This window comes from Hyaena hyaena, unplaced genomic scaffold (assembly GCF_003009895.1).
Source record: "Hyaena hyaena isolate Hyena2069 unplaced genomic scaffold, ASM300989v1 scaffold_38, whole genome shotgun sequence".
NCBI lineage: Eukaryota > Metazoa > Chordata > Mammalia > Carnivora > Hyaenidae > Hyaena > Hyaena hyaena.
Window position 1 is genome coordinate 1,595,480 of NW_024080670.1, and position 25,044 is coordinate 1,620,523.

The window sequence follows — 25,044 nt, forward strand, 5'->3', positions numbered from 1 at the left end:
GGTTATTTCAATAATTATTTAGCATTAACGTGTGAGGGGGAAAAACTCGCCTGCTGAATGCGATCAAGGGTAAGACTTCTATTCTTGGCTCCCGGGAGCCATTCAGTTATCTGTCCTCAGTCCAAAGTGACTCTGACTGGTAAGCATAGCAGTAGTGGCTGTGGGATCTGGTTTTCTTTTTCTGAATTCCCCCTAGACTAGGGAGGACTGCTGTTTTTCCATCAAAAAACTAACGTGGAAGAAGAGGACAAAAATGAGCCCATGCCTCACAGAAGAAAATCACCAAATGATTCAACGATCTTACAAGTACCTCACGATTCTCGGCTGGATTAATGCAGAGAGCTTCCCAAACTTTATTAGATTGAGACAAGAAAAAATGGAGTTATTTTCAATGGAACAAATCCCCTTTGCTTTTCCCCGAAGACAGAAAAAGCTATAAATGTGTTCTCCAAAGAAACACATCTCTGCTCCCCAGAGATGCCCCCCCATGGGAAGGAGGAGTGTGCAAGCGAGGCTTCCAGGGCCGAGGGAGCCCCAGACAGACATGGCAGACCTGGGTAAAATGTGGTCTGAGCTCATAAAAATCACAAGGGAAATGAAAATCTTTTATGCTTTCTCAAAGACAAACAAAAAAGAAACTGTCGTTTTGTAAAAATAAGAGCAGCCACGTATCCAACTTTAGAACATTTTCTTGCACCCCAAACCGAGCTATGACGCAATTAAATCACACATGAAATAAGTGGAGCCTAATTATTGTTCCAGTTGCTTGTGATAATGCTATAAATCTCTCGGGTGTTCTAAACCCCCAGACACACATTAGGAATTCATGGGACCCACGTGCTGGGCCACATGACAGCCCTGCAGAGAAATGCTGGTCAGCGCAGTTGGCGCAGTCGCTGACAAAGGACCACGTTGGATCTGTCACGATCCAGGAGAGCAACAGAACAGAGGGATGACCGAATTCCACTTTCTAGCAGTGCAGGCCCAAGAGGGACTATCGGAACCTCATCTGACGACGTGCTCCATTCCACGACCGAAACTGAAGAACGAGGACCGCAAGCCGAAGCGGCACTGCACTGGCACTCCAAAGAGACATCCCGACTGCGGAGGCTGCAAATGACATCGAATTACCGGCGACACCTGCGTGCTGTTTTTTTTTTTTTTTTAAAGTTTATTTTGAGAGAGAGAGAGAGCACGCACAAGTGGGGGAGAGGCAGAGAGAAATGGAGAGAGGGTTCCAAGCAGGCAGGAGAAAGATCGGTTGGGCCTCTGGCGGCTCCGGGCGGCAACGGCCCTTAGGTTATACTCGCTGCTGCAGGCGGCCCTGCTCTGCGTCAATGCCATGGCCGGCTGCACGAAGAGCACTTCCTCAAGAATACTGGCTGGGGAACAGACCAGGGAATTGGTGGTTTCGGAGAGGAGCCAGGAATTAAATCTCAGCTAATGGACCTTATTCGATCTGTAAGAACTATGACGAGAGTGCCATTGATAATAATAAACTTAACTGCAACTGTATTACTTTTATTATTTGGGTGAAGAACAGTGGGGGAAATGGGAGACACAGAAGAAATGCCAGCGGAAGTCACTACTTCGGTCATTACTGGAATATGCATGTCTTAGCTGGTCGTCGTCCTTGCACTTGACAAAAATGTAAACCTGACAATAAAACCAGACTCCCTATTTATCTGATCTTTTACAGATGTTGCATTTATAATTTCATTATAAAAAATTAGGTCATCAAAGATGGTAACCATCCGGGATTGGAATACATTTGACTGCTAACTATTAATAAAACTTCATGCTATATTGGGGCGCCTGGGTGGCTTAGTCGGTTAAGCCTCCGACTTTCGCTCAGGTCATGATCTCGCGGTTCGTGGGTTTGAGCCCCGCGTCGGGCTCTGTGCTGACTGCCAGCTCAGAGCCTGGAGCCTGTTTCAGTCTGTGACTCCCTCTCTCTCTGACCCTCCCCTGCTCACGCTGTCTCTCTTTCTCTCTCTCCTAGAAATAAATAAAAAACATTTAAAAAAAAAAAAAAACAAAACTTCATGCTATGGTAAAGATTGTTAAAAGGTTATAGGACTGTCTGTCACTTATTTGTTTATAGAGATTTTTCTCTCTCACTTCGCAGGGATACATTTTTTTTCAATGTTCTGCAGTTCCTTGTGACTTGGCTATGATGTGAGAGTGATTATCTTCCACAAAAAATTTAAAGGATTTTTTAAAAGTGATCACTGCAGATAAAATGATAATTAGTAGGTGATCTGAATAATTTTACTTTCAACTCTTTATTTTGTCTGTACATTGTCTTGGCTATAACAAATTCAAATTTATAGAACTACTGAGCAATGCTGATTTCAAGGAGAATTCTCATTTTAGAAGTCAGATAGTCACACGATGATTGTGTTTTTAATTTCTTTTCATGCGTTTGTTATTTTATTAATTGGCCTGAATGATGAGAACAGACCACTATCTGCAGATTTCCATTGGTAGGAACATCTGTGTAAAAAAGTCTATGCCCTTTTTTCAGTAATGACTTATTTTTTAAGTCTGCATAAGTACTAAGCTGCAAGAGCAATCCTGAACAACCACAATTAAACTATACAAGACCATTATGAAGCGTCTGCCTCTCCCCCAACTCATCATGCTTTCATTTTCTGCAGTAGCACATTAAGGGGTATAATTCTTTATTCTGTCTATCAGTAGAGATCCATGCTAGGTAAGATTTTTGTTTTGTTTTTATGCCTTAGACCATCCCATATTTGCTCATCCCATAATACAGTTTTATGCAGGAAGATTAAAACTATGTAAATGTTTTTTCTGGAAACTTTTAGTTATGATCGTTTAAAGGGACAGAATGTCATCTTTGTTTACAGGAGAACATCTGTAAATACAGTTAAATTTCCAAGTGAAAAAAATAAAATAAAACACGTGAACGAGTGACGGGCTCACATAGGTCTCAGTGGTTCACACAGAAACACCCTTCCAACGGCATCTGAGTTCTCTGGCTTCCCAGGGCCCCAGCCTGTGCTGAGAAAGATTAACCAACTGCAGAGGAAAATACCAAGTATCATAAACATGGGGAAATGTCTCAGAGACCGCCCGGAACGCAGAAGTCACTCTGCTCTCTGCCGTCTGCCACCCCCTAGTAGTGCCACCGCACCAGCGGGCTGCCGTGCGCGTGCTGTAGGGGTGCGCGCTCCACACTAGGGTGTAAGACTGAACTGTAAAAACCGGGAGGCATTAAAATGTCAGCTAAGCCCTTTCTTTATGGTCCCTTAAACGTTAATAAACTTTACCAGGTGAATATACTGTTGTGAAAGGGGGCAACTACTCGTTCTTTCGCCCTATTTCAACATTTTTTCTTAAAGTAATCTCTAGACCCAACACGGGGCTCAAACTCACGACCCTGAGATCAAGAGTTGCGTTCTCCACCAATAGGAGCCAACTAGGTGCCCCTATTTCAACACTTTAAAGGGCTTTAAAAAAAACAAGAAAGCTGGTTATACTCTATCTGGATAAATCTTAACCATGACCACGAGTATCTGGTTATGTACTCACAAAGGACATAGCAGATCCAAACCATGAAACCTACTCAAGTTAACCAATGAGCTAGGAATTTTTTTGGTAATAGTTTAAAGAGAGGGAAGGCAAGTAAGGAGAAAGGACCGCATCTCGAGAGCAAATGAAGAAACAGACAAAACAGAAAGCAGGAGAGAAAAAGAAAGAAGATGATAGAAGATACGGAAAACAAAAGCTATCGGCCCATTTTCTCACCTATCAGATGGGCAGTCACCCTTCAGTCTGATAATAAATGTGACACTCCGGGCAGAGACATGGGCAGGCAGGCCACCGTACACTGCTTGCGGGAAGACAAATAAATATGCCAACAAGAGTCACAAGTCCACACAGGTAAATATCCAAGCACACAGACGCCCCCTTGGCCTCAGCAATGCTGCACGGGAGAATTTAGCCTATAGAAATTTAGCAGGGCCTGATGATTTATTCTGTCTGGCACCGCCGGTAACAGCACAAGGTGAACATCTCCGATGTCAACAAGTGGAGGGGAAAAGAGAAAGTTATCAGTTCATTTTTAGGAATTTCTTATGTCTGTCAGTGAAGATTGTGACTGCCAACCACTGTACCCTATTGGTCAATTTTATGCCCTTGAAGAATCAGGTATTTTCCAAAATATCATTAAAAGTCTTCGAACTCAAACTGCGGTTTTTGCATGAATGTGCAGATGCCAGATAACTTAAATAATGTAAACTAGAGCTGCATTAGAGCTCTGAAGAAGAACTATGTTAAATGTGAGCACACAATTCTGTTACGAACTTATAAGGACGTGGAAAATGTCCACAACTAAGTTCCATGACAAAGCTGAAACAGGAAGTTACAAAGCAGCAGTATTCAAACTTTAAGAAATGAAACTTTTACAGAATAAAGATGAATCGTATGTAGACGGTAACTGAGCATTTATGGTGAGAATAAAGATGATTTTAATTCTGTTCTATCTGTTTTTTATTATGTCTACAATGAACATTTGTAATGAGAAAAACCTAAGGATCAAAGTTCTTTCAAGGTTATGGTCCTTACTACAGTTATTTTTAAAGTGGGGCAACACCTTTAAGTCAGTGAAAGGAAAAAGTGTCAACCTAGAATTCTTGGTGAAAAGATCATTTAAAAACAAAGGTGAAACAAACTCTTCAGCAGACACACAAGAGCTGGAAGAAGATCCAGCACCTGAAGAAATGGTAGAGAGGAAGCCCTTCAAGCAGAAGGAAACCCAGAGAAATGAAGGACACTGGAAATGATAAAACCATCCGCATAAGCAAAAGATTTTCTTCTTTTAATCTATTTAGCGGCAGCGTCTGGGTGGCTCAGTCAGTTAAATGTCTGACTCCGGATTTCTACTCAGGTCATGACCTCATGAGTCGTGAATTCGAGTCCCGCTTTGAGCCCCACTGTCAGCACAAAGCCTGCTTGGGATTCTTTTTCTCCCCCTTTCTCTCTGCCCCTTCCCTGATCACTCCCACTCTCTCTCAAAAATAAGTAAATATTTTTAAAAAATCTATTTAAAAGATAATCAACTATTTATTTATAACAAGGTGTCATGAAATTGAAAACATGGATAGAAAGAAAATGTACGATGATGATACTGCAAAGGGAGGGCAGAAATCGAAGAATACTGCTCTAAGATCCTTATGTGGTATTTTAGCGGTACCATGTCACTTCGAGAAAGACTGGGGTAAGTTAAAGATGGACACTATAATCTGTAACGAAATCCCATAATTAACACACTAACACAGAGTGTTACAGCTGATAAACCAACAAAAAAGAAGAGAAATCATAACAAATATTCAACCCCAAAGAAGCTGCAGAAAAAGAGGAAAAATGGAACAAAAAGAAGATGAGACAGATAGAAACCAAACAGCATTATGCTGACTAAAACCCAACATGATATAATCACACTGAGTGTAAATGGTCTACATACTCCAATTAAAAGTCACAGACTAGGGAGCCTGGGTGGCTCAGTCAGTTAAACGTCTGACTCGTGGTTTCAGCTCAGATCATAGCTCATGGTTCATACGTTCAAGTCCGGTGTTGGGCTCTGCACTGACAGTGGGGACCCTGCATGGGATTCTCTCTCTCTCCATCTCTGCCCATCCCCCCCACTCTCTCTCCCCCAAAATAAACAGACTTAAAAAAAAAAATAAGTAAAATGAATCTTGACCCTTACTTAACACCAAAACAACTGAATGGGGGGGAGAAAAGGGTCTTTCCAACAAACAGCACTGGCTATCCACTCGCCAAAGAATGAAGTTGGGCCACGACGTCATTCTATTTACAAAAATTATGTCACAACGGATCAAAGACCTGAATGTAAGAGCTGAAACTAAAACATTTAGGAAAAAACACAGGTGTAAATCTTTGTGACGACTGACTGGGCAATGGTTTCTTAAATATGACACCCAAAGCACAGGCAAAAGAAAAGAAAAAAAGAAACTGAACTTCATTAAAATGAAAACTTCTGTGTTTCAAAGGACACTATCAAGAAAGTGAAAAGCCACCTGAATGGGAGACGAATAACCCATTTTAAAAATGAGCAAAGGGGGGCGCCTGGGTGGCTTAGTCGGTTAAGCGTCCAACTTTCGCTTAGGTCATGATCTTGCGGTTCGTGGGTTCGAGCCCCGCGTTGGGTTCTGTGCTGACTGCCAGCTCAGAGCCTGGAGCCTGTTTCAGTCTGTGACTCCCTCTCTCTCTGACCCTCCCCTGCTCACGCGGTCTCTCTCTCTCTCTCTTAGATATAAATAAAAACATTAAAAAAAAAAAAATGAGCAAAGGATTGAGGCTCCCGGGTGGCTCAGGCGGTTAAGAGTCCGACATCGGCTCAGGTCATGATCTTGTGGTTCGTGGGTTCGGGCCCTGCATCAGACTCTGTGCTGACAGCTCTCTGTTTCCTTCTCTCTTTCTGCCCCTCCCCTGTTTGTGCTGTTTCCCTCTCTCAAAAACAAATAAAAAGAGAAGCAGAAGCTTCCTGCCAAAACCACAGGTCATCACAACTGTTTATCAAAGCCCACAGAATTTTATACTAAAAAAAGGTAAACTTTACTATAAATAAATTGTGCCTCAATTAAAAAATTTTGCTAAAGTTAAAAGAAACAAAACAAATCAGAGCAGGTCATACAACCGCGCCAAAGCATCCTATGGTCATTGGCCAGGTCCTGACCAAAGCTCACTCGATGTTACGGGACCAGGACCCCACGACCCCGCCTCCCAGCGCTCTCCCTCCCGCTCCACCACCGGCGGCCTCCTGGCTTTCCTAAACCTGCCAGACTGGTTCCTACTACAGGCCCTGTGCCGGGAGCTCGCTTCCTTAAGATATTCCTGAGACCTGCTCCCTGGCCTTTTGGTCTTTACTCAAATGTCAAGCGTCAAAAGCCACCGGAAGCCATAATTTTACATAAGACAGGAAGATGAGGCTTAATGGTGAAAGCAAACATGGTCTGGTATTTCTGAGATACTGGAGTCAGTAGCCACGGAGGAGAAGTGCCTTCTGTGGCCTCTTTGAAACTATAGCTCACACCAGGACAGTTGTCCTTAAACCCCTTCCGTACTTCAGCATCCTCCATCACACCTGTCACTACCTTACACACTTCTGTTCTTACTTATTCATTGCACTTACTGTCTGTCTCCCCGTGACTAGGGCAGAGGTGGCTGGTTTTTGCCTGCTTTGTTTAAACGCCTTATCCCCAGTCCCTAGAACAGAGTATTAAGTATTTAATTAAGCATTCGTTGGAAGAAAGAAACGAACGCCAAAATTCCTGAAAGAAATGATGTGTCGGGAGGGTTTTGGTAAAAACAAACCAACAAACGGCTCTCCCACCACGCTCGGCCCCCGTCTTCACACTCCGCCTGCTGCCAGGCCTCTAGCCACTCCGCCTCACACGTGCTCTGTCCTGTCCCAGGTCTGGGCTTCCACACACTCTGCGTCCTCTGTCCAGAGCACCCTTCTCTCCGCCAGCAGCTTCTGGTCACTGTTCCCTGTCAGCTAAACCATCTCTTCCTTCCCAGCCTCCCCGTCAACCTGGACTCCATCAGGACGCCTCATTCTATGCTTTCTCACCTGACTTACTGCACTGCCATCGGGTAACTCCTCGTGTAACTGCCAGTTCGGTGGTTGTTTTCTAAGATCTAAGTGCTGTAAGCGCTGGAAGCTGGCACGTCTTCTTAGCTACTGCATCCCTAACCCCCAGGGCAGTGTCACACTCATAGCACGTGCCCTTGAGAATCTGATGAACCCAAAGGGACTGAGCACCGCGGAGGAATCAGAAGAGCCGTGGGCTCGCGCTGGCAAACCCTTTTCCCTCCAACAGGACGGTTGGTCAAAGATTTAATGGATGAAGCCAGTGAGCATGAGATACACTAATGGCAGAAATATAGAAGCTCATCCTGTAACAAACCTGAGAAACAGCCAGAAAAAGTTAAATGCAAAGCTGAGTACCTAAAATACACTTAAGGAAACTACTGCTTAACAGAATCCAAAAACGACTTGAATGTGTTTCTTTCTCCAGCTTTCTTACTGGGAAAGGCGCTCTCGCATTTATCAATTATGCTTAGAGTTAACCTATTTCTCAACAAATGGTTATAAAAAGGAACTACATTCCAGGCACCATGCTGGGCATGCAAGTTCAAGAACTGTGCTAGAGCCCAGTCCTGTAGGGAAGGAAGAGAAAGTTCCTTCAAGATTCCTTCTGATTTTTTTGCACCTATTTTTTGTGTCAGAGAAGAGCGCAAACTGAGAACTGCTCCTCCGACAGAGCCCTCATCAAAGATCTGCTCAGATGAACCATGAACCATGTGAGGGAACAAAGTTTAAGAAGGTTAAGTGCAGTTGCTAAGAGGTACTTCTCCATGGTTAACAGGTGAAGGATCTCACAGACACCAGACCATACTGCTTTCACCATTAAGCTGGGTTTTCCTGCCATATGTCCTATTCTGCCTTTTGGTGGCTTTTCTCTGCTTTCCCAACATGAGGAATCAAGCTGTAAATCCCAGACTCTAATGCACAGCTCTTTCCCTTGGGAAGTTCACAACCACCACAAGTGCCATCTGGGTATAAACAGCATACCAAAGCGTCAAGGTCACTACAAGATAGAAAAGTGGGTGGGCTTGTTTTGGGCTGTTAGTATGGCCCTGAGATAACCAAGAAAGCCCTGGAACGGGCAGTGCTGGTACATGGACCGACGTGGAGTAAAGAGAAGGCCGGGGGGCCAGTGAGACAGGGCCACTCAATAAGGCCAGAGCAGAGCAACAAGCAGGCCTGCTCCACGGAGGGGAGAGGACAGGGGCGGGCCGAGGCGGGCCTGATGAGGGAATAAAATGCGGTCTCGGCCGCTCTTCCCACTGCTGGACTGATCACCAGATCCCAACTCCCTGGGTGATGCTGGTGTCCACCGTCCCTATGTTCAGAATGAGGACATGCCCCTCCGCTCTTCCCCCTGCCTGGGGGAGGGGGCCGCGGACTGGAGATCTAACCTAAGGGAAGCGAAGGCTCTGCTTGCAAATCTCCGTGACGGCAGCACTGCTGCCCCCTGCAGGCAGTTCCTCGTTATTACAGAAGAGCTCACGGCTTCAACGTCCTGGGAAGCAGTAACCTACCCCATGGCAGCAGAGGGGGCTCCAGGATTATTCTTCAGTTCCTGCACGTTTACCACCTGAGGGACATTCTTCAGGGTTGATTCCGTCAAAGTACTTACAGCTATTGAAAGAGAGAGGAGAAGGGCATATTAATTTCAGTAAAAGATCAAAAATTCCAACCACATATAAACACATAACCAGGACACAAATTCAAGCAGGATGTAATCTTATCATATAAAGTAAATCTACTCTGGGTGGTTCTGCAGCTCTATGATCAATGTGACAGCTGGCCTACTCCGTTCATAAAGATTATGGGATGAGGCTTGTGCAACTCAATGAAATGTACTAGTTTAGGGAAAAAGAATTCCCCGACCGGCTTTTATAGGGCGGTACCTGCCACATCGTTGGCTCATCCTGGAAAAGGGCGGAAAGAGCAAGGGCATTAGCAGTGTTCAGACTGAGGCTTTCTGCTACCCACACATCCACACACCCATCCAAACACTCTTTCACATGGGCAGCTTAGTACCGCCAGATTCTGTTAGGTGCTGGGAAAACAAAAAATGTCCAAAATCTTGTTTCTTCTCTAAAGGATTTCATGGCTTAGTGAGGCAAGACACATGAATAAGATGTGGAAAATGGAGCTTGGACAAGAATAGGGGGTGGCGGGGGGAGTGGGGGGAAGACCAAGAGCCTGAACTGCAATGAGCAAGAGCCTGAATGGCAATGGGGACAGACACCTTCTTATCAGGCGTGTCAGCTTTCACGTCTTTTTTTTGGTCTTAGAATTTAAAACTGCATTCCAGAATGCTTCCTGACTCCTGATGTTTGCTAAGTAACTACCAAGAAGGCCTGAGCAAAGCTCCTGGATCCCTCTAAGGACACGCTGGGCGCAGCGGAAGGCCGTGGCCGAGGTGGGCGGCGGGCCTGTGACAGTCCGCTTTGTTCCCTCTACAGAGAAGCGACCAGGCTTATCCTGCCCACGGCTGCACACACTTCATCCTTCACATTCAAATGTGCCCACACCTTAGAAATTTCGGCTTCCAAAATCATAACAGAGATCACACTGCCTCCTGCCAAGTGAACAATCCTACATTCTGGCAGATTTTAAGTTTATAAATAATCAACTCAATCAGCTAGATTTGGGGCCTAGTCAGCACAACGCCAAGATTCTGCTTGCTCCACTCACGTTTAAAGAAAACATCAGAGAATTCTATTTCTTCTGAAGGCCCAAAGGTACCTTACAAAGTTGTCTTATTTGTGCTCTTTCCTATCCAGACGCCTTAATAAGGGTTTTAATATTTCAACTGTTCTTAGAACGCTGATCGTCCTTTTTTGTCTTAATCAAACCACCATGTCTTTTTAGTTTTTTAAAAACAACTGCCCAAAGAGATAGATGTTCCAGGCAGCACTAAAACTAAAAACTAATTTTATTCAACTAACACACAACCACTTGATTCATAGCGGGGTTTCTGACTTGGGCACTACTGACAGCTTGGGCCCAGATAATCCTCTGTTGTGGGGGTGTCCGGGGCAGTTCATGATCTCTCGCAGCATTCCTGACCTCTGCCACTAGATGCCAGCAGCGCTGCCAACCACTGGGGAGGAACGAGGGGTGCGGAAGAGCCTCCGCTTGAGAACCAGTGGCTTCTATGAACTGATGAACTAGTGATAACTGAAAGCACTTGAGGACAACAACTTAGAAATCCTAACACAGAAAATTCTAGAGAGCCACAAAGCATTGACAAAATGCAAGTGCTGATTATGATCAGTTCACTGGACTTTCATCCATAAAGGCTAACGCAGCGATCTTAAGAAAATGCTGTACTGCAACAGACAGGGTGAGGGGTGGCGCTGGGTTCTGAAACTTACTGGCTGGGTAACCTTCCCCTCACTCACCTGACATTGCTCGGAAGCAAAACGGACACACGACTACTCAGCTCCCAGGGTGGCTGGGATCCTTATGACACTATCAGGCAATTTTAATAGTATTAGATGATCTAACAGCAAAGATTAATTTTGGGCTTAAAGCAGATGTTGTTCAAAAGTAGGGATCAACAACTTCATCAAAAAACCCACTGATCTCCCACTTGACTGAATAGGGCGGATCTAATACCTCCCCTTAAAGTGAAAAGGCTTCAGATCTAGTCTCTGCCTTCTTGGAACCCTCTCTCCAGAAAGGGGTGGGGGTGGGGGCCTGTCCCCGCGGCCCTCTCTTCTCAAGGGCAGCAGAGAGCACCAACTTTGCCTGGGCTGTGCTGTGCCGGCCGGTGACCGCCACAGCTCCCGTCGGTCTCTGCAGAACACAGGGCGGCCTCTTACCTGGGGCCTGGCTGGCCATCTGCCGTCTTAGTGCTGCCGCGGCGGCCGCCTGGGGGGCCGGGACAGCGTGGGAAGGCCCAGGTGCGCCATGTTTCACGGTTTTCGTCGCAAGCATTGTGCTATCAGCCCCTTGAGGAATAAGCTTGCCAGTAGATGTAGACACTGAAGGAAACAGAACCCAAGTGAGAGAGTGGGTCAGAGAGGAGCGCATGGAAGTGAAGATGGCAAATACTCCAGTGTGAGGTTGCAGGGAAAATGCTAAGGCTAAAAGGCTTCAGCACGAACACAAAAAAAGCACCAGTAAACTCCTAGGCTGGTGCCTCTATCTTCCAAAGATGCCATGTGTGACATGCCCACCCACGTCTATCAGCTACAGCACTTGACACAGGCATTTCCTCTGACACAGACCGAGACAGAACTTTTAGGCCAACACAGGTCAACTCCTCACTCTCCTCTCGTAAAATCTCTCCGTTCCAGCACCTCCCGATTAGTGTTTGTTCTTAGAAGTCACTTGAGTGCGGGGCATCTTGGTGGCTCGGTCGGTTGAGTGGCTGACTCCTGATTTTGGCTCAGGTCACGATCTCATGGTTTTTGTGGGATCGAGCCCTGTGTTGGGCTCCGCATGGAGGCTGCTTAAGATCTCTCCCTCTCTCTCTCTCCCCCTACCCCTCTTCCTCTGCCCTGCTCACAAGCGCTCTCAATTTCTCTTCAATGCGAAATCCTGACGCTCTTGAATTGAAGGTGTGACAGTCCAACAGTGGTTACCTTTGTGAGCCAATACTAACAACAGGCATGGCAGCCGGCATGTTCCAGGGCTGAATATGCTAACATAAGGAGCTGAAATGAACTAGGATTTGAAAGGCATGAGCATGGAGATCTGGCCTCAGAGTGAGGCAAACGGCCTCCTCCTCGTGCATCTGAAAACACCGTTTTTATTGTTGCTGTTTCTACGTATGTTTGTATATAATCTCTACACCCAATGTGGGGACTGAACTCACAACCCTGAGATCAAGAGTCACTCACTCCTCCAACTGAGGCAGCTGGCCACCCCAACACCTGTTTTAGAAACACAAGCTGAACTCAACAGGGAAGCTGTGTCAGTGTGAGCCCAGCAGGGTCCCCCCCTTGCTACCTCTTCCAAGGGGACCCACCTCCTTTGAATTTGTCTTCTAATTTCTGCAATACTAACAGAGACGGGCCGGACCAGACTTACTGGTGTGACTGTATAAAGCCAGGAACGGTTCCTCCATCGGACACGAACCCCACAGGGACCTCACCGCTTACTCACTTGAAGTTCCCATCATGCCGGGCGACCCGTGCATCAGGTGAGGTTTCGCAAAAGGCGCTGCCTGCGGTAAGACGCCAGGCTGGACGGAAGGCGTGCGAACCACAGGTGCGTGCCGGGGGACCTGCACCGCCGCGTCCTCATCCTTACAGGCCGCCCGCGTGTCTTCGCTCTCCAGAGACTGGGAAACGGACGACGTGGAGCTGGCCTCGTCCAGGTCTTCATAGTATCTCTGAGACAGGAAGGCTGACCGAGACAGGCTGGCTACCAAGGCCGAAACAAAACACAAGAGAGACGGTTCAAGCAAGTCTGAAAGCTACGTGATTTTCACCATCGACAGAAATGTCCAGCTTAAAAACACTTTGGTCATGCCTTCTTTTAAGTGGAAGAAGCCATGGAAGAAGGTGAACATGTATGGGTTTGGGTCTTTGCTCAAATGAAGCTTTGAAAACCTGAGCTGCGTGTGGACAAGAACATTTGGACCGTCAAACAAACAAACAAACAAACATGAAGTAAGAGACTGAACAAACACTGTGCAAATGCAGGACACTTCAAGCCGCTACCGGCAGAATGACAACCAACCAGGAAAGTACCACACAAGCTCCCACCGAAGAGTCACTTTCCGACAACAAACTTTTAAGAACAGGCCTCGCACGAACTGGGGAGACCCAAGGTCCTCAGTCCTGGCGCCTCCAACATGCCCGACCATCGACTGATTTTTTTTTCAATCAATCAGGTTTTAATAGAAAAAAAAAAAAAGGTCACTGAAATTCATCCTGACTTTCCCTGGGTTTTTTTTTTCCTTCTGTTAAGCAATAAGGAAGGCTTCACACCATTTTGGAATCCACTTGTACTTCCTGTATACTCAAAAAACCATACACCAAACAAAAGACCCAGCCCTTTCTGTCTAAAACCCCTGCTAATATTTACTGCCTGCCTGCCTCACAGGGCCATCACTCTGCAAGATTTTGTCACAATAAGCAAATGCGACTGAAAACCAATGCGACCTGCTGGGACCACTGCACTAGTCAACTTGGGGGCCACTGGCCAGATGTGACCACATAAGATGAAAAGAATTGAAAGCAATTAAAAAAATTTCAAGTCGTGGGGCGCCTGGGTGGCTTAGTCGGTTAAGCGTCTGACTTTCGCTTGGGTCATGATCTCACGGTTCGTGGGTTCGAGCCCCGCGTCGGTCTCTATGCTGACTGCCAGCTCAGAGCCTGGAGCCTGTTTCAGTCTGTGACTCCCTCTCTCTCTGACCCTCCCCTGCTCACGCTGTCTCTCTCTCTCTCTCTCCTAGAAATAAATAAAACAAACAAACAAACAAAAAATTTCAAGTCGTCAGCTTCACCGGCCACATGACAGCTACGTGTGGCCACCACACTGGAGTGAGCAGACGCAGTATTTCTCTCGTCCATGGAAGTTCTACCAGATGCCACTCCGCCAGAGTACTGTCGTGCGAGCGCCCACGCAGCAGGGCCACCGGGAAATTCCATCCCAAACCACCGGCGCTGCTCGTCAAACTGCAGTGCCTATTTTCTGAGAACTCACTTGGTGCCAGGTGCTACAAAAGGGATCTATGTAAATGATCCCATTTAATCCTAATCGCTAGCCTAGAAATTAAAAATTGCTATGATTAGATTTTATAACTAAGGCTTAGAAAGGGTGGGGTGCCTGGGTGGCTCAGTCAGTCAAGCATCTGACTCTTGGCTTCAGCTGAGGTCATGATCTCACGGCTTCGTGGGTTCGGGCCCTGCTTCGGGCCCGGTGCTGGCAGTGCAGAGCCTGCCTGCGACTGTCTCTCCCTCCCTCTCCCCCACTGTGCTGCTGTCTCTGTCTCTCAAAACAAATAAATAAACTTGACCCTGTTCTAAACAATATAACCTCAGACTGAGGCCCGTGTTAGGCAGAACCGTGACCCTATGACCTTCGCCCCTGTGCCACCCCCACAGTTATGCTTTGCTAGACGGCAAAGGGATGCTGCAGACATATGAAGGTTACTACTCAGTTGGTCTTAAAATAGGAAGGCTGCCCTGATTATCCCGGGGGGCCCAGTATAAAATCTCATGAGCCCTTAAAGTCAGAGGAAGGAAGTAGAAGAGGAAGTCAGAGAACTGAAGCACTAGAAGATCTCAACAAGCCCTCGCTGGCTTACAGGCCAAGGGGCTGGGAGCACACAGCAAAGAAACATGGCCTCAGTCCTACAGCTGCGAGGAACTGGATTGTGCCAGCAAGTAGAATGAGCTTAGAAGCGTACTCTCCCCAGAACCTCCAGACAAGAGTCCAGCCCAGCCAACATCTTGACTCCCACCTGGGCGCCCTGAGCAGAGGACAAAGCTGAGCCCCTCTGCGCCGGGACTTCCGCCCCACACAACTGGGAGATCATCAATGGTGCTGTCGGCCACCAACCCTGTGGTAACTTGTAAGAGCATGCGCAGAAAACAAACACAAACCTCACGTCTTCATAGGGCCACCTTGCTCTAACAAGGTTCTCTAAAACCTTGGTCAAAGCAACAAGAGACGGTTCACATCCACTGCCTTCAAGAACTGGAGGCGGAGAGGCTGACTGACATAACTATGGAACGCCCAAGGCCTGATATAACCCAGGAGTCCTCGGAGTTTCCTCCTTCGTCTTTGTGACGCCATTTGCTGACCGTGGATGGAGGGAGATCCACTGGGTGAGACATACAAGGGCTACGCTCACTCGCCGAGGCTGGGGGCGGGGGGGTGGGGGGGAGGATGGCCCAGTCTCCCAGCAGTACTGTCTTCACAGCTGACGTGCGCTGCTCCCTGCTGGGCTCAAGGATGCAGCTACCTCCTGGCATTAGAAAAGGGGCCCACTGAAACCTAAAGAATCTTATTCTGCTTAAACTCTAACTCGGATGAGAAAAGGCAGAACACCATGTTAACAGAAGAAAAGAAAAGACAAATCGTATTGGTAGATGCAAGCCTCATGTCCCATAGGGAACATACAGAAAGTGTCCCCTCTGAGCTCAAGACAAGGATGCCCGCTCACCCCTTTAAAGGACTCTGCACGGACCATCTTAACCAATGAAATAAGGAAAGAAAAAATAAAGGATGAAAAAGTAGAAACAACAGTGTTAGTGTCTATGGAGAATGTAACTATTCCCATAGAAAGTCCAAGAAAGAGCTACAGACATTATTTGAATAAATGAGTGTACCTAGGCTGCCGGATACAAGGTCAAACGTACAAAAATCCAACATACTTCTATTATCCCATCTAACCTAAAACAAAATGAAATTTAATGAAAAACTCCACCATTATAAGGACATCAAAAATATTAAACTCTTAGGAATAAGTCTAACAGAAGATGTGTATGTCCTTCATGAAGAAAACACGGACACAAATTCAAGACCCAAATACACATACACCATGTTTAGGAACTGAAAGATCAACACAAATGCCAATTCTCTCAAGTCAGTCGAGAGATTTTAACAATCCCAATCAAAATCTCAACTTTTCTTCTAGGGTCGAGGGATACAGAATTTAGCAAGACAATTCCAACATTAATACGGAAATGGAAAGCACCAAGAAGAGCCAACACATTCTAGATCATAGGTCAGCAAACTAAGACCACAGGCCAGCTACCTATTTTTATAAAGTTTCATCGAAACACAGACAAGCCCGTTCATTTCTATACTGTGTGTAGCTGCTTCCTCATCACAAGGGCAGAGTTGGATCAGATACAACAGAAATCATGAGGCCAGCAAGCCTAAAATATTTACTACCTACACCTTAAGAAAAAAAGTTTGCCAACCCCTGTCCTAGATTGTAGAACTTTCTGTGATGATGAAATTACTCATCTATGCTTCCTGTTACAGTAAACACTGGTCACATGTGCCTACTCAACACCTGAAATGTGGCTACTGGGTTTGCATAACTGAATTTTAAAGTTGATTTAGTCTGTATTAATTTAATTTAAAGAGGCTACTGTATTTGACAGCACAGTTTCAGGATTTAGAAGAACAGTATTGAGACTTTACTTTAGTAGAAGTTAATTCAGGTAATGTAGTAGCAGTGGTTTCCAATCAGTGTATGAGATCAACAGACCTACATACAAGGATAACTGATTTGTAACAAAAGTGGCCACAAAGTAGGGAGGAAAGGAGTCCTTTCAAGAAATATTACTGGGATGGGGGCACCTGGGTGGCTCAGTCGGTTGAGCTTCCAGCTTCAGCTCAGGTCATGATCTCGCGGTTCGTGGGTTTGAGCCCCGCATCGGGCTCTGTGCTGACAGCTCAGAGCCTGGAGCCTACTTCGGATTCTGTGTCTCCCTCTCTCTCTTTCCCTCCCTTGCTCATGTTCTGTCTCTCTCTGTCTCAAAAATAAATGAACTATAAAAAATAAAAAAAAAGAAATATTACTAGGATGATCAGATATCTAGATACAAAACACAAATGTCAGAGGCATGAATCCGTTCCAGACCGTGTAAACAAACATGGTGCACCCACACAGTGGGCTGCCATTCGGAAATTAAAAGGTGGTAGGAACTACCTGCGTACGTATGCATCATGGGGGAGCCTCAAAGACATACGAAGTGAGAGAAACCAAACAGAAAAACTACATATGATCCCATTTACGTACAATCTCCAAAAAAGGAAGATCCACACCGAAAGAAAAGACATCAGTGGTTGCTGGGGGCAGAGGACGGAATGAGTACAAACCAGCACGAGAGAACTTCCTGAGCAGTGGAAGCGGTCCCCAACTGGAAAGTGGTGACAGCTATACAGTTCTATAAGTTTAATAAAAACCATCAAACTCTACGCTCATGGGAGATGAATTTTGTGATATATAAATTACACCTCAATGCAGTCATTTAAAAGAAAGTCAATTCCAGGTCGACGGTAGATCTAAATTTGCAAGGAAAACGTGAACATTTCCGGACACAAGTAAAGGTACACGCGTCCTCTTGCTGCCCAGCACTACAGAAGGGTTTCTCAACCAGAACACAAAAAGCACCAACTGGCGGAGAAAAGGCCCGTAAGTCTCTTTTAAAAGCAAGCATCTCTGTTTGCCAAAAGACATCACCGAGAGGCAAATAGGCTGACTACCTATGACCCATATAACCAACAAAGGGCTGGTATCCAGAGTGAATGCTAACTTTCACAAATCAGGAAGACCCATCACCCAATCGGTAAACGAGCAAAAGATGGCAATCACACACTTCATGGAAGTCATCTATTAACCGAATCCTAGCACCGCACAAAACGGTTACACCAGAGTTTCAAAGGAAAAAGACTGACAACAGTAAGCTCGGCAAAGATGCAGAAAACTGAAATAGTCTTACCTTGACGGTAAGACTAAAATAAGCTGGTACACCCACTTTGGAAAACTGTACAGAAGAATCTCCCGAAGCTGAGCGTGTGGGCCGAGTAGGAACCAATTCCGTTCCTAGCCATGTGACCAAATACGACAGGTATCGGTCTGTGCCCAACGACATGTACAAAGACGTTCAGAATGACATTCTACTCTATTACAGCTAAAATCCAGAAACAGTAAGCATCCACTAAGAGAATGAAAGAATAAACGCAGCACATTTATACAGCCCAATTCTAAACAGCAACAAAACCAAACACGGCTACCCGTGACACGGAGGGCTCTTGCAAACCTGCTGTGCAACAAGAGAAACCCATCCAGAGAATACATGAATGGATGGAGACAGCATGAAAAACCACAAAAAAACAGGCAAAACCAAATGTCAGTGTCTCGGAAGAAAAGCACCAGGTAGTAAAGCTGACAAGGAAAGCCAAGTTAAGGAGACTAAGGAGAATGACAACTTAGTGCAACATACAATGCTAAATGGGATCCTTGATTTTTAAAAAAGAGTCGCTATATTGGGGCGCCTGGGTGGCTTAGTCGGTTAAGCGTCCGACTTTCGCTTAGGTCATGATCTCGCGGTTCGTGGGTTTGAGCCCCGCGTCGGGCTCTGTGCTGACTGCCAGCTCGGAGCCTGGAGCCTGTTTCAGTCTGTGACACCCTCTCTCTCTGGCCCTCCCCTGCTCACGCTGTCTCTCTCTCTCTCTCCTAGAAATAAATAAAACATTAAAAAAAAAAAAATTAAAAAAAAAAAAAAAATAGTCGCTATGAAGGCCCGAAGAGGGACAGCTGGCGAACTGTGGGTACAGACTGCATACCGGGTAACGGTGTTCTGTCGAAGTTAAATTTCCTGCCTCTGACTATTGTATTATTGTGTAAGAGAACATCTTGTTTTTAAAGGACACACACTGATATTTTAGGAGTAGTGAGTCCTGTCTGCAAATTATTTTCAGGTAGTTCATGAAAAACAATAGCAAGACCTATATTCTAAAAATTACAAAACACCGATGAAAGAAAATGAAGACAACACAAAGAAACAGAAAGACATTCTATGCTCATGGACTAGAGGAACAAGTAGTGTCAAAATAGCTTTCCTGCCCAAAGCAATCCATACAGTTAATGCCAACAGCATTTTTCACAGAACTAGAACAAATAATCCTAAACTTTGTACGGATCCACAAAAGACCCCGAACAGCCAAAGCAATCTTCAAAAAGAAAAACAAAACATGGAGGCAACACTATTCCAGACTTCAAGTTGTATTTCAAAGCTGAAATAATCAGAGCAGTATGGTACCAAAAACAAAACAAAACAAAAAACCAAAACCAAAACATACACACACACAGAACAAAAAACAAAAATCCAAAAAACAGTACGTTACTAATGCATTAAAACAGACACATAGATCAATGGAACAGAACAGGAAACCCAGAAATAAGCCCACAATTATATGCTCAGTTAATCTTTGACAAAGGAGGAAAGAATATGCAACGGTAAAAAGACAGTCTCTTCAACCAATGGTGTTGGAAAAACTGAACTGCTATACGCAGCATAATGATATTAAACTACTTTACTACACCAAATGCAAAAATAAACTAAAAAAAAGAAGGAACCTGGGTGACTCAATTGCTTGAGCATTTGACTCTTGATTTCAGCCCAGGTCACGATCTCAGGTCACAGTCTGTGGATCTGAGACCCCTGTCAGGCACTGCGCGGACAGCGTGGAACCTAGTTGGGATTCTCTCTCCCTCTTTCTGCCCCTCCCTTGCTCATGTGTGCGCACACACGTGCTCTCTCTCAAAAAAAAAATTAAATTAAAAAAAAAAAATAAAACACAACTTGAAACAGATTAAGGACCTAAAAGGGAGACCTGAAGTCATAAAAATCCTAGAAGAGAGCACAGGAAGCAATTTCTTTGAAATCGGGCATAGCAACATCTTTCTACAGAGGCCTCCTGAGGTGAGGGAAACAGAAACAAAAATAAACTACGAGGACTATGTCATAATCAATGGCTTCTACACGAAACTAAAAGACAACCTGCAGAATAGAAGAGGTATTTACAAATACATCTGATAAAGGATTAGTATCCAAAATCCAAGAACTTCTACAATTTGACACCAAAAAACTGAAAAATCCAATTAAAACATGGGCAGAAGACATGAACATTTTTCCACAGAAGTCATACGGATGGCCCACAGACACATGAACAGATGCTCAACATCACTCATCGTAAGGAAAACACAAATCAAAACTACAACAGGGGATCACCTCACATCTGTCAGAATGGCTAAAATCAAAAACATAAAAAATAACAAGTGCTGGTGAGGATGTGGAGAAAAAGCAGCCCTTGTGCACTGTGGGTGGGAATGCAAACAGGTGCAGCCGCTGTGGAGGACAGCATGGAGGGTCCTCAAAAAAAATAAAAATAGAGCTACCCTACAATCCAGGAATTGCACTACAAAATGTTTACCCAAAGAAAAACAGTAATTCAAATGGATACATACACCCCATGTTTACTGCAGCTTTAATTTTTTTTAATGTTTATTTTCTGAGAGAGAAAGAATGTGAGTGGGAGAGGGGCAGAGAGAGAGGGAAACACACAATCTGAAGCAGGCTCCAGGCTCTGAGCTGTCAGCAGAGACTGACGTGGGGCTCGAACTCACGAGCCATGAGATCATGACCTGAGCCAAAGTCGGATGCTTTGGTGCCCCTGTAGCATTATTTATAATAACCAAATTCTGGAAAAAGCCCAAGTGTCCATTGACAGATGAATGGATTAGGACTGTGGGGGGGTGGGGAGGGGTGTGTGCATAGAAATCTAAAAAAGAATGAAATCCTCTAAGGACTCATATAAGCAGAATTATAGAGTATTTGTTTTTTTGTGACTGGCTTCTCTCAGCACAGCGTCCTCAAGGTTCATCCACAGTGTAGCGTGTCAGATTCTCCTTCCTTTCTGAGGTGCATATATACCCCGTTTTGCTTATCCCTTCGGCTGCTGATGGACCTCTGGCTTGCTTCTACCTTTCAGCTACTATGAGTAGTGCCGCTATGAACAAGAGTGTACAGATATGTCTGAGTCCTTGTTTTCACTTCTTTTGGGCATCTACGCACCAGTGATTTGCTGGATCACACCGTGGTTCTCTCTCTCACATTTTAAGGTACTATCCAATTGTCTTCCATGGTGGCTGTGCCCTTTTCCCACCCGCAGCGCGAGGGGTTCCAATCTGTCCATGTCGTTGCTGAGACTTCTCTTCCATCCCCCACTCAGAACTCATTAGGACGCAAAACCACCAATGTTCTAGTCTCAGTCTCACTTTTGAAAACTCACATTTCCATATCTAAAGAAAAACGTTCGGGAGTAAACCAACATGAACTAATTGATGATGTATCTGGATTGAGGAATTAGAGTTACTTTCTATTCTTCTTTATATTTTTCTCTATTTTTCCAATTATATCCCAAGAAAACACATTCTTTAGATTAAAAAAAACTATTAAGAATTCAAGGGGCGCCTGGGTGACTTAGTCGGTTAAGCGTCTGACTTTCGCTTAGGTCATGATCTCGCAGTTCGTGGGTTCGAGCCCCGCGTCGGGCTCTGTGCTGACTGCCAGCTCAGAGCCTGGAGCCTGCTTCAGTCTGTGACTCCCTCTCTCTCTGACCCTCCCCTGCTCACGCTGTCTCTCTCTCTCTCTCCTAGAAATAAATAAAACATTAAAAAAAAAAAAATTAAAAAAAAAAAAGAATTCTTGTCCTGATTTACCTAATTCAACATTATATGATTTGAGAAAAATTAATAAATCATGGTACAGTAAAGGTTAAATTTCCTTTTAAAAAAAAGTTTATTTTTGAGAGTGTGCAAGAGGGGGAGGGGCAGAGAGAGAAGGGGGACGGAGGATCCAAAGTGGGCTCTGCGCTGAGAGCCCTACCCGGGCTCTATCTCAAAAACCGTGAGATCACGACCTGAGCCAAGGTTGGGCCCTTAACCAACCGAGCCACCCAGGAGCCCCTAAATTTCCTTCTTCTATTTTAATTACCAAAAAGCATCTGTTGTTGGTGTAAAAGAAGTTTCAACTCAAAAGAGAATTTCAAAGAAAACAGCAAATACGGGCACTAAAGCAAAACATAATTACGTATGAAATGACACGTGACAAGTATTTTTTAAAAAAAAAATGGAGATAATAAATCTAAATAACTTAAGGGAAAAAACAGTGTTTCCTTAGTCACAGGACTTCTTTCCAGGCAAGTGTGTTTCGCCATCATTCCCTCACCAGTAGTTTATTTATTTATTAAGTGATTTTTTTTCTCCCCCAAATGCAATTCTACTCAAAACCCCACACAAATCAGAGAAGTAAAACATCTCCGAACAAAGCAGAGGCTTGGGTCCCAGGAGCCAACTCGGTCTCCTCCAAACCCTTGGGAATCATGGCTGCAGCAGAAATGACGGCCTCGAACTGCTGTGTCCTGTACGGATAAGCTGCTCACTACTCCAATGTTCAGATGGACGACAGATTCTGAGGACATTTCCTCTATTTCCCATGAAGAACAACAGGGAAACGCGGACACACAGACCCCTTTCCTACTTCTATACCAGGTCCTGCATATTCTGTGCTAAAAAATTCTGGACCAGTTTCCTTTACCTGGAGCAGTGGATCTCACTGGCGGGGTCTTCCTCTTGGCCAAGAAGTTTCTCAACTGTGCTTGTTTCACGGGGGACAGTTTAGCTGCAAGAAATTCATGAACCCGTAAATACTTAAGACCTGGTTTTTTTAAGGCATCAACAGAAGGGAACATAGAGTTAAAGACTGAGGAAAAAAGTACTCACCTGGCACTCTGGGCAAGGGCTTGGTGTGGGATTCTATGGTGGTTTTCAGCAAGGCATTGCGGAGACTTTCAAGGTCACTGTCAAAACTGAAAGAGAAGAATGTTACCTGCAAACCAACTACGACCTGAGAAATCTCCCCAAATACAAATGCCAGCGATGGGAACATCCCCAGTATAGAAACAGGAAATCTGAGCAATCAATGTGATTGATCCAAAAGGAGAGAGAGAGACTATCTCAAAGTCCCCCTGCACCCCCCTCCCATAGCGCTAACAGTGCTTCAGCACAGAGGGCTTTCCGCCTAAAGGCACAAACACAAAATCACCCTGGTAACTTCAGGGGAAAACTGTCTAACAGCCGGGTCTGAACGTTTTCCACTCAAAATGACAAGTCTGAGTTTCTAGACAAGCTAGTCAACCTAATTCTGCCAGGTAACTTCTTATTTTAAAAATGTTTGTAGGGCGGCAATGAGAAACAATGACATCTGGCCATGTGTAGCAACATGGATGGACCTTGAGGGTGTTATGCTGAGCGAAATAAGTCAGGCAGAGAAGGACAAATATCATATGTTTGCACGTATAGGAGGATTAGGAGGAACTTGACGGAGGACCATGGGGGAGAAGAAGGGGGGAAATGGTGGGGGAAAGGGAGAGAGGCAAACCATGAGAGACTCTTGAATGCTGACAAAAACTGAGGACTGATGGATGTGGGGGGGAGGAGGGATGGGCATGGAGGAGGACACTTGTGGGGATGAGCACTGAGTGTTAGGTGGAAACTAATTTGACAAACTATTTGTAAAAAAATAAAAAAATAAAAAAAAATAAAAGAAACTCTCCAGAGATAATAAATAAATAAATAAATTAATTAATTAATTAATTAAAAAAAATGTTTGTAGGGGCGCCTGGGTGGCTCAGTCAGTTGAGCGTCTGACTTCGGCTCAGGTCATGATCTTGTAGTTGACAAGTTCGAGCCCCACGTCTAGCCTGCTTTGAGTTCTGTGTCTCCCTCTCTCTCTGCCCCTCCCCTGCTCACGCTGTGTCTGTCTCAAAAATAAAAGAAACATTAAAAATAGTTTTTGAAAAAAAAGATTTAAAATAAATAAATAAAAATGTATGTTTATTTTTGAGAGACAGAGAAAAAGAGAGGGAGAAAGAGTGAGAGTGTGCAAGCAGGGGAGGATCAGAGAGAGGGGGACAGAGGGTCTGATGTGGACTCTGTGCTGTCAGCGCAGAGTCCGATGTGCAGCTCACACCCATGAAACGGGAGATCACGACCCGAGCTGAAGTCAGACACTTAAAGGATTGAGCCACCCAGGCGCCCCTCTAGTCGTTAATTTTCAAAGAACACGGTTTCTAGAGACTCTGGGCCATCTGCTGGCACCTGTTTCATCAGGCACACTTAATTTCACCCCAGTAATCCTCTGAGGCAAGTGTGTTACCTCCATTTTTTAGGGTCAGAGAGCGCGAGGAAGCTGACCGGATCGCACCGGCGGCAGCAGAGTCCCTTTCAAACCCACATCACCTGACTCCTGAACAGTCAGTTATCCGTCCCGTCAACCACCGTCCTCGAGTACCAGCGCTGGCACCGACGGGCCCGCTCGCCTGCACACCTGTGGGCGCTGCTCTGGGAGGTCACATCCGAGGGGAGGCTCCACTGGGAGGTCTGGTTATAGAGACGGAGCTGCTGGAGACTGTTCACCAGGTGGTTCAACCTCTTCCTCTGCTGGTTGATGATTTCCCGGTTGTTGGCCAGCGTGTTGAAGAGCGTCTCTCGCTCTGGCACCAGCAAGCGCCTGCAGACGGCAGAGAGGAAAGAGTGTGGCGCGAATGGTCCGCACACTACAACCGTAGCAGTGAGTGGCTAACCTGGAGAGCGCCCAGTGGACAATCCGCACCGGGGAGTTATGAGGACGTGACGAGAGAATGAAAGCTGTGCAAAGATAATACAGAGCGAGGCCCAGGGGCCCAGGGTGAGCAGGCCAGGCCTGTAGCAAAGAACAGCACAATCGGACAAAGCCTCACAGAGGTTCCGGGGGAAAGAAGGGTGGGAGACGGGAGTCAAAAATGAGGGGAAGGGAGAATATGTTCGTTCAGCTATACACTCGGGGTTTGTGGATTTTTCCGCCTGTAAATCACACTAACAAACAAAG

General features: G+C 45.4%; 1 protein-coding gene and 1 pseudogene across 6 annotated transcripts in view; one reads left to right on the forward strand and one right to left on the reverse strand.

The window, feature by feature from the left end:
• The window catches only part of NUP214 (nucleoporin 214), a 102,346-nt gene that overhangs the window by 44,681 nt on the left and 32,621 nt on the right, over window positions 1-25,044 (reverse strand). For all 6 annotated transcript variants that reach the window (XM_039229503.1, XM_039229506.1, XM_039229507.1 and 3 more), the window contains 6 exons: window positions 24,505-24,687; window positions 22,899-22,984; window positions 22,714-22,797; window positions 12,746-13,006; window positions 11,458-11,619; window positions 9,160-9,259 (listed from right to left, as the gene is read on the reverse strand). In XM_039229503.1, the coding sequence (XP_039085434.1) occupies window positions 9,160-9,259; window positions 11,458-11,619; window positions 12,746-13,006; window positions 22,714-22,797; window positions 22,899-22,984; window positions 24,505-24,687 (876 nt within the window). The remainder of the gene's footprint in view (window positions 1-9,159; window positions 9,260-11,457; window positions 11,620-12,745; window positions 13,007-22,713; window positions 22,798-22,898; window positions 22,985-24,504; window positions 24,688-25,044) is intronic.
• On the forward strand, window positions 953-1,541 carry LOC120230212 (annotated as a pseudogene).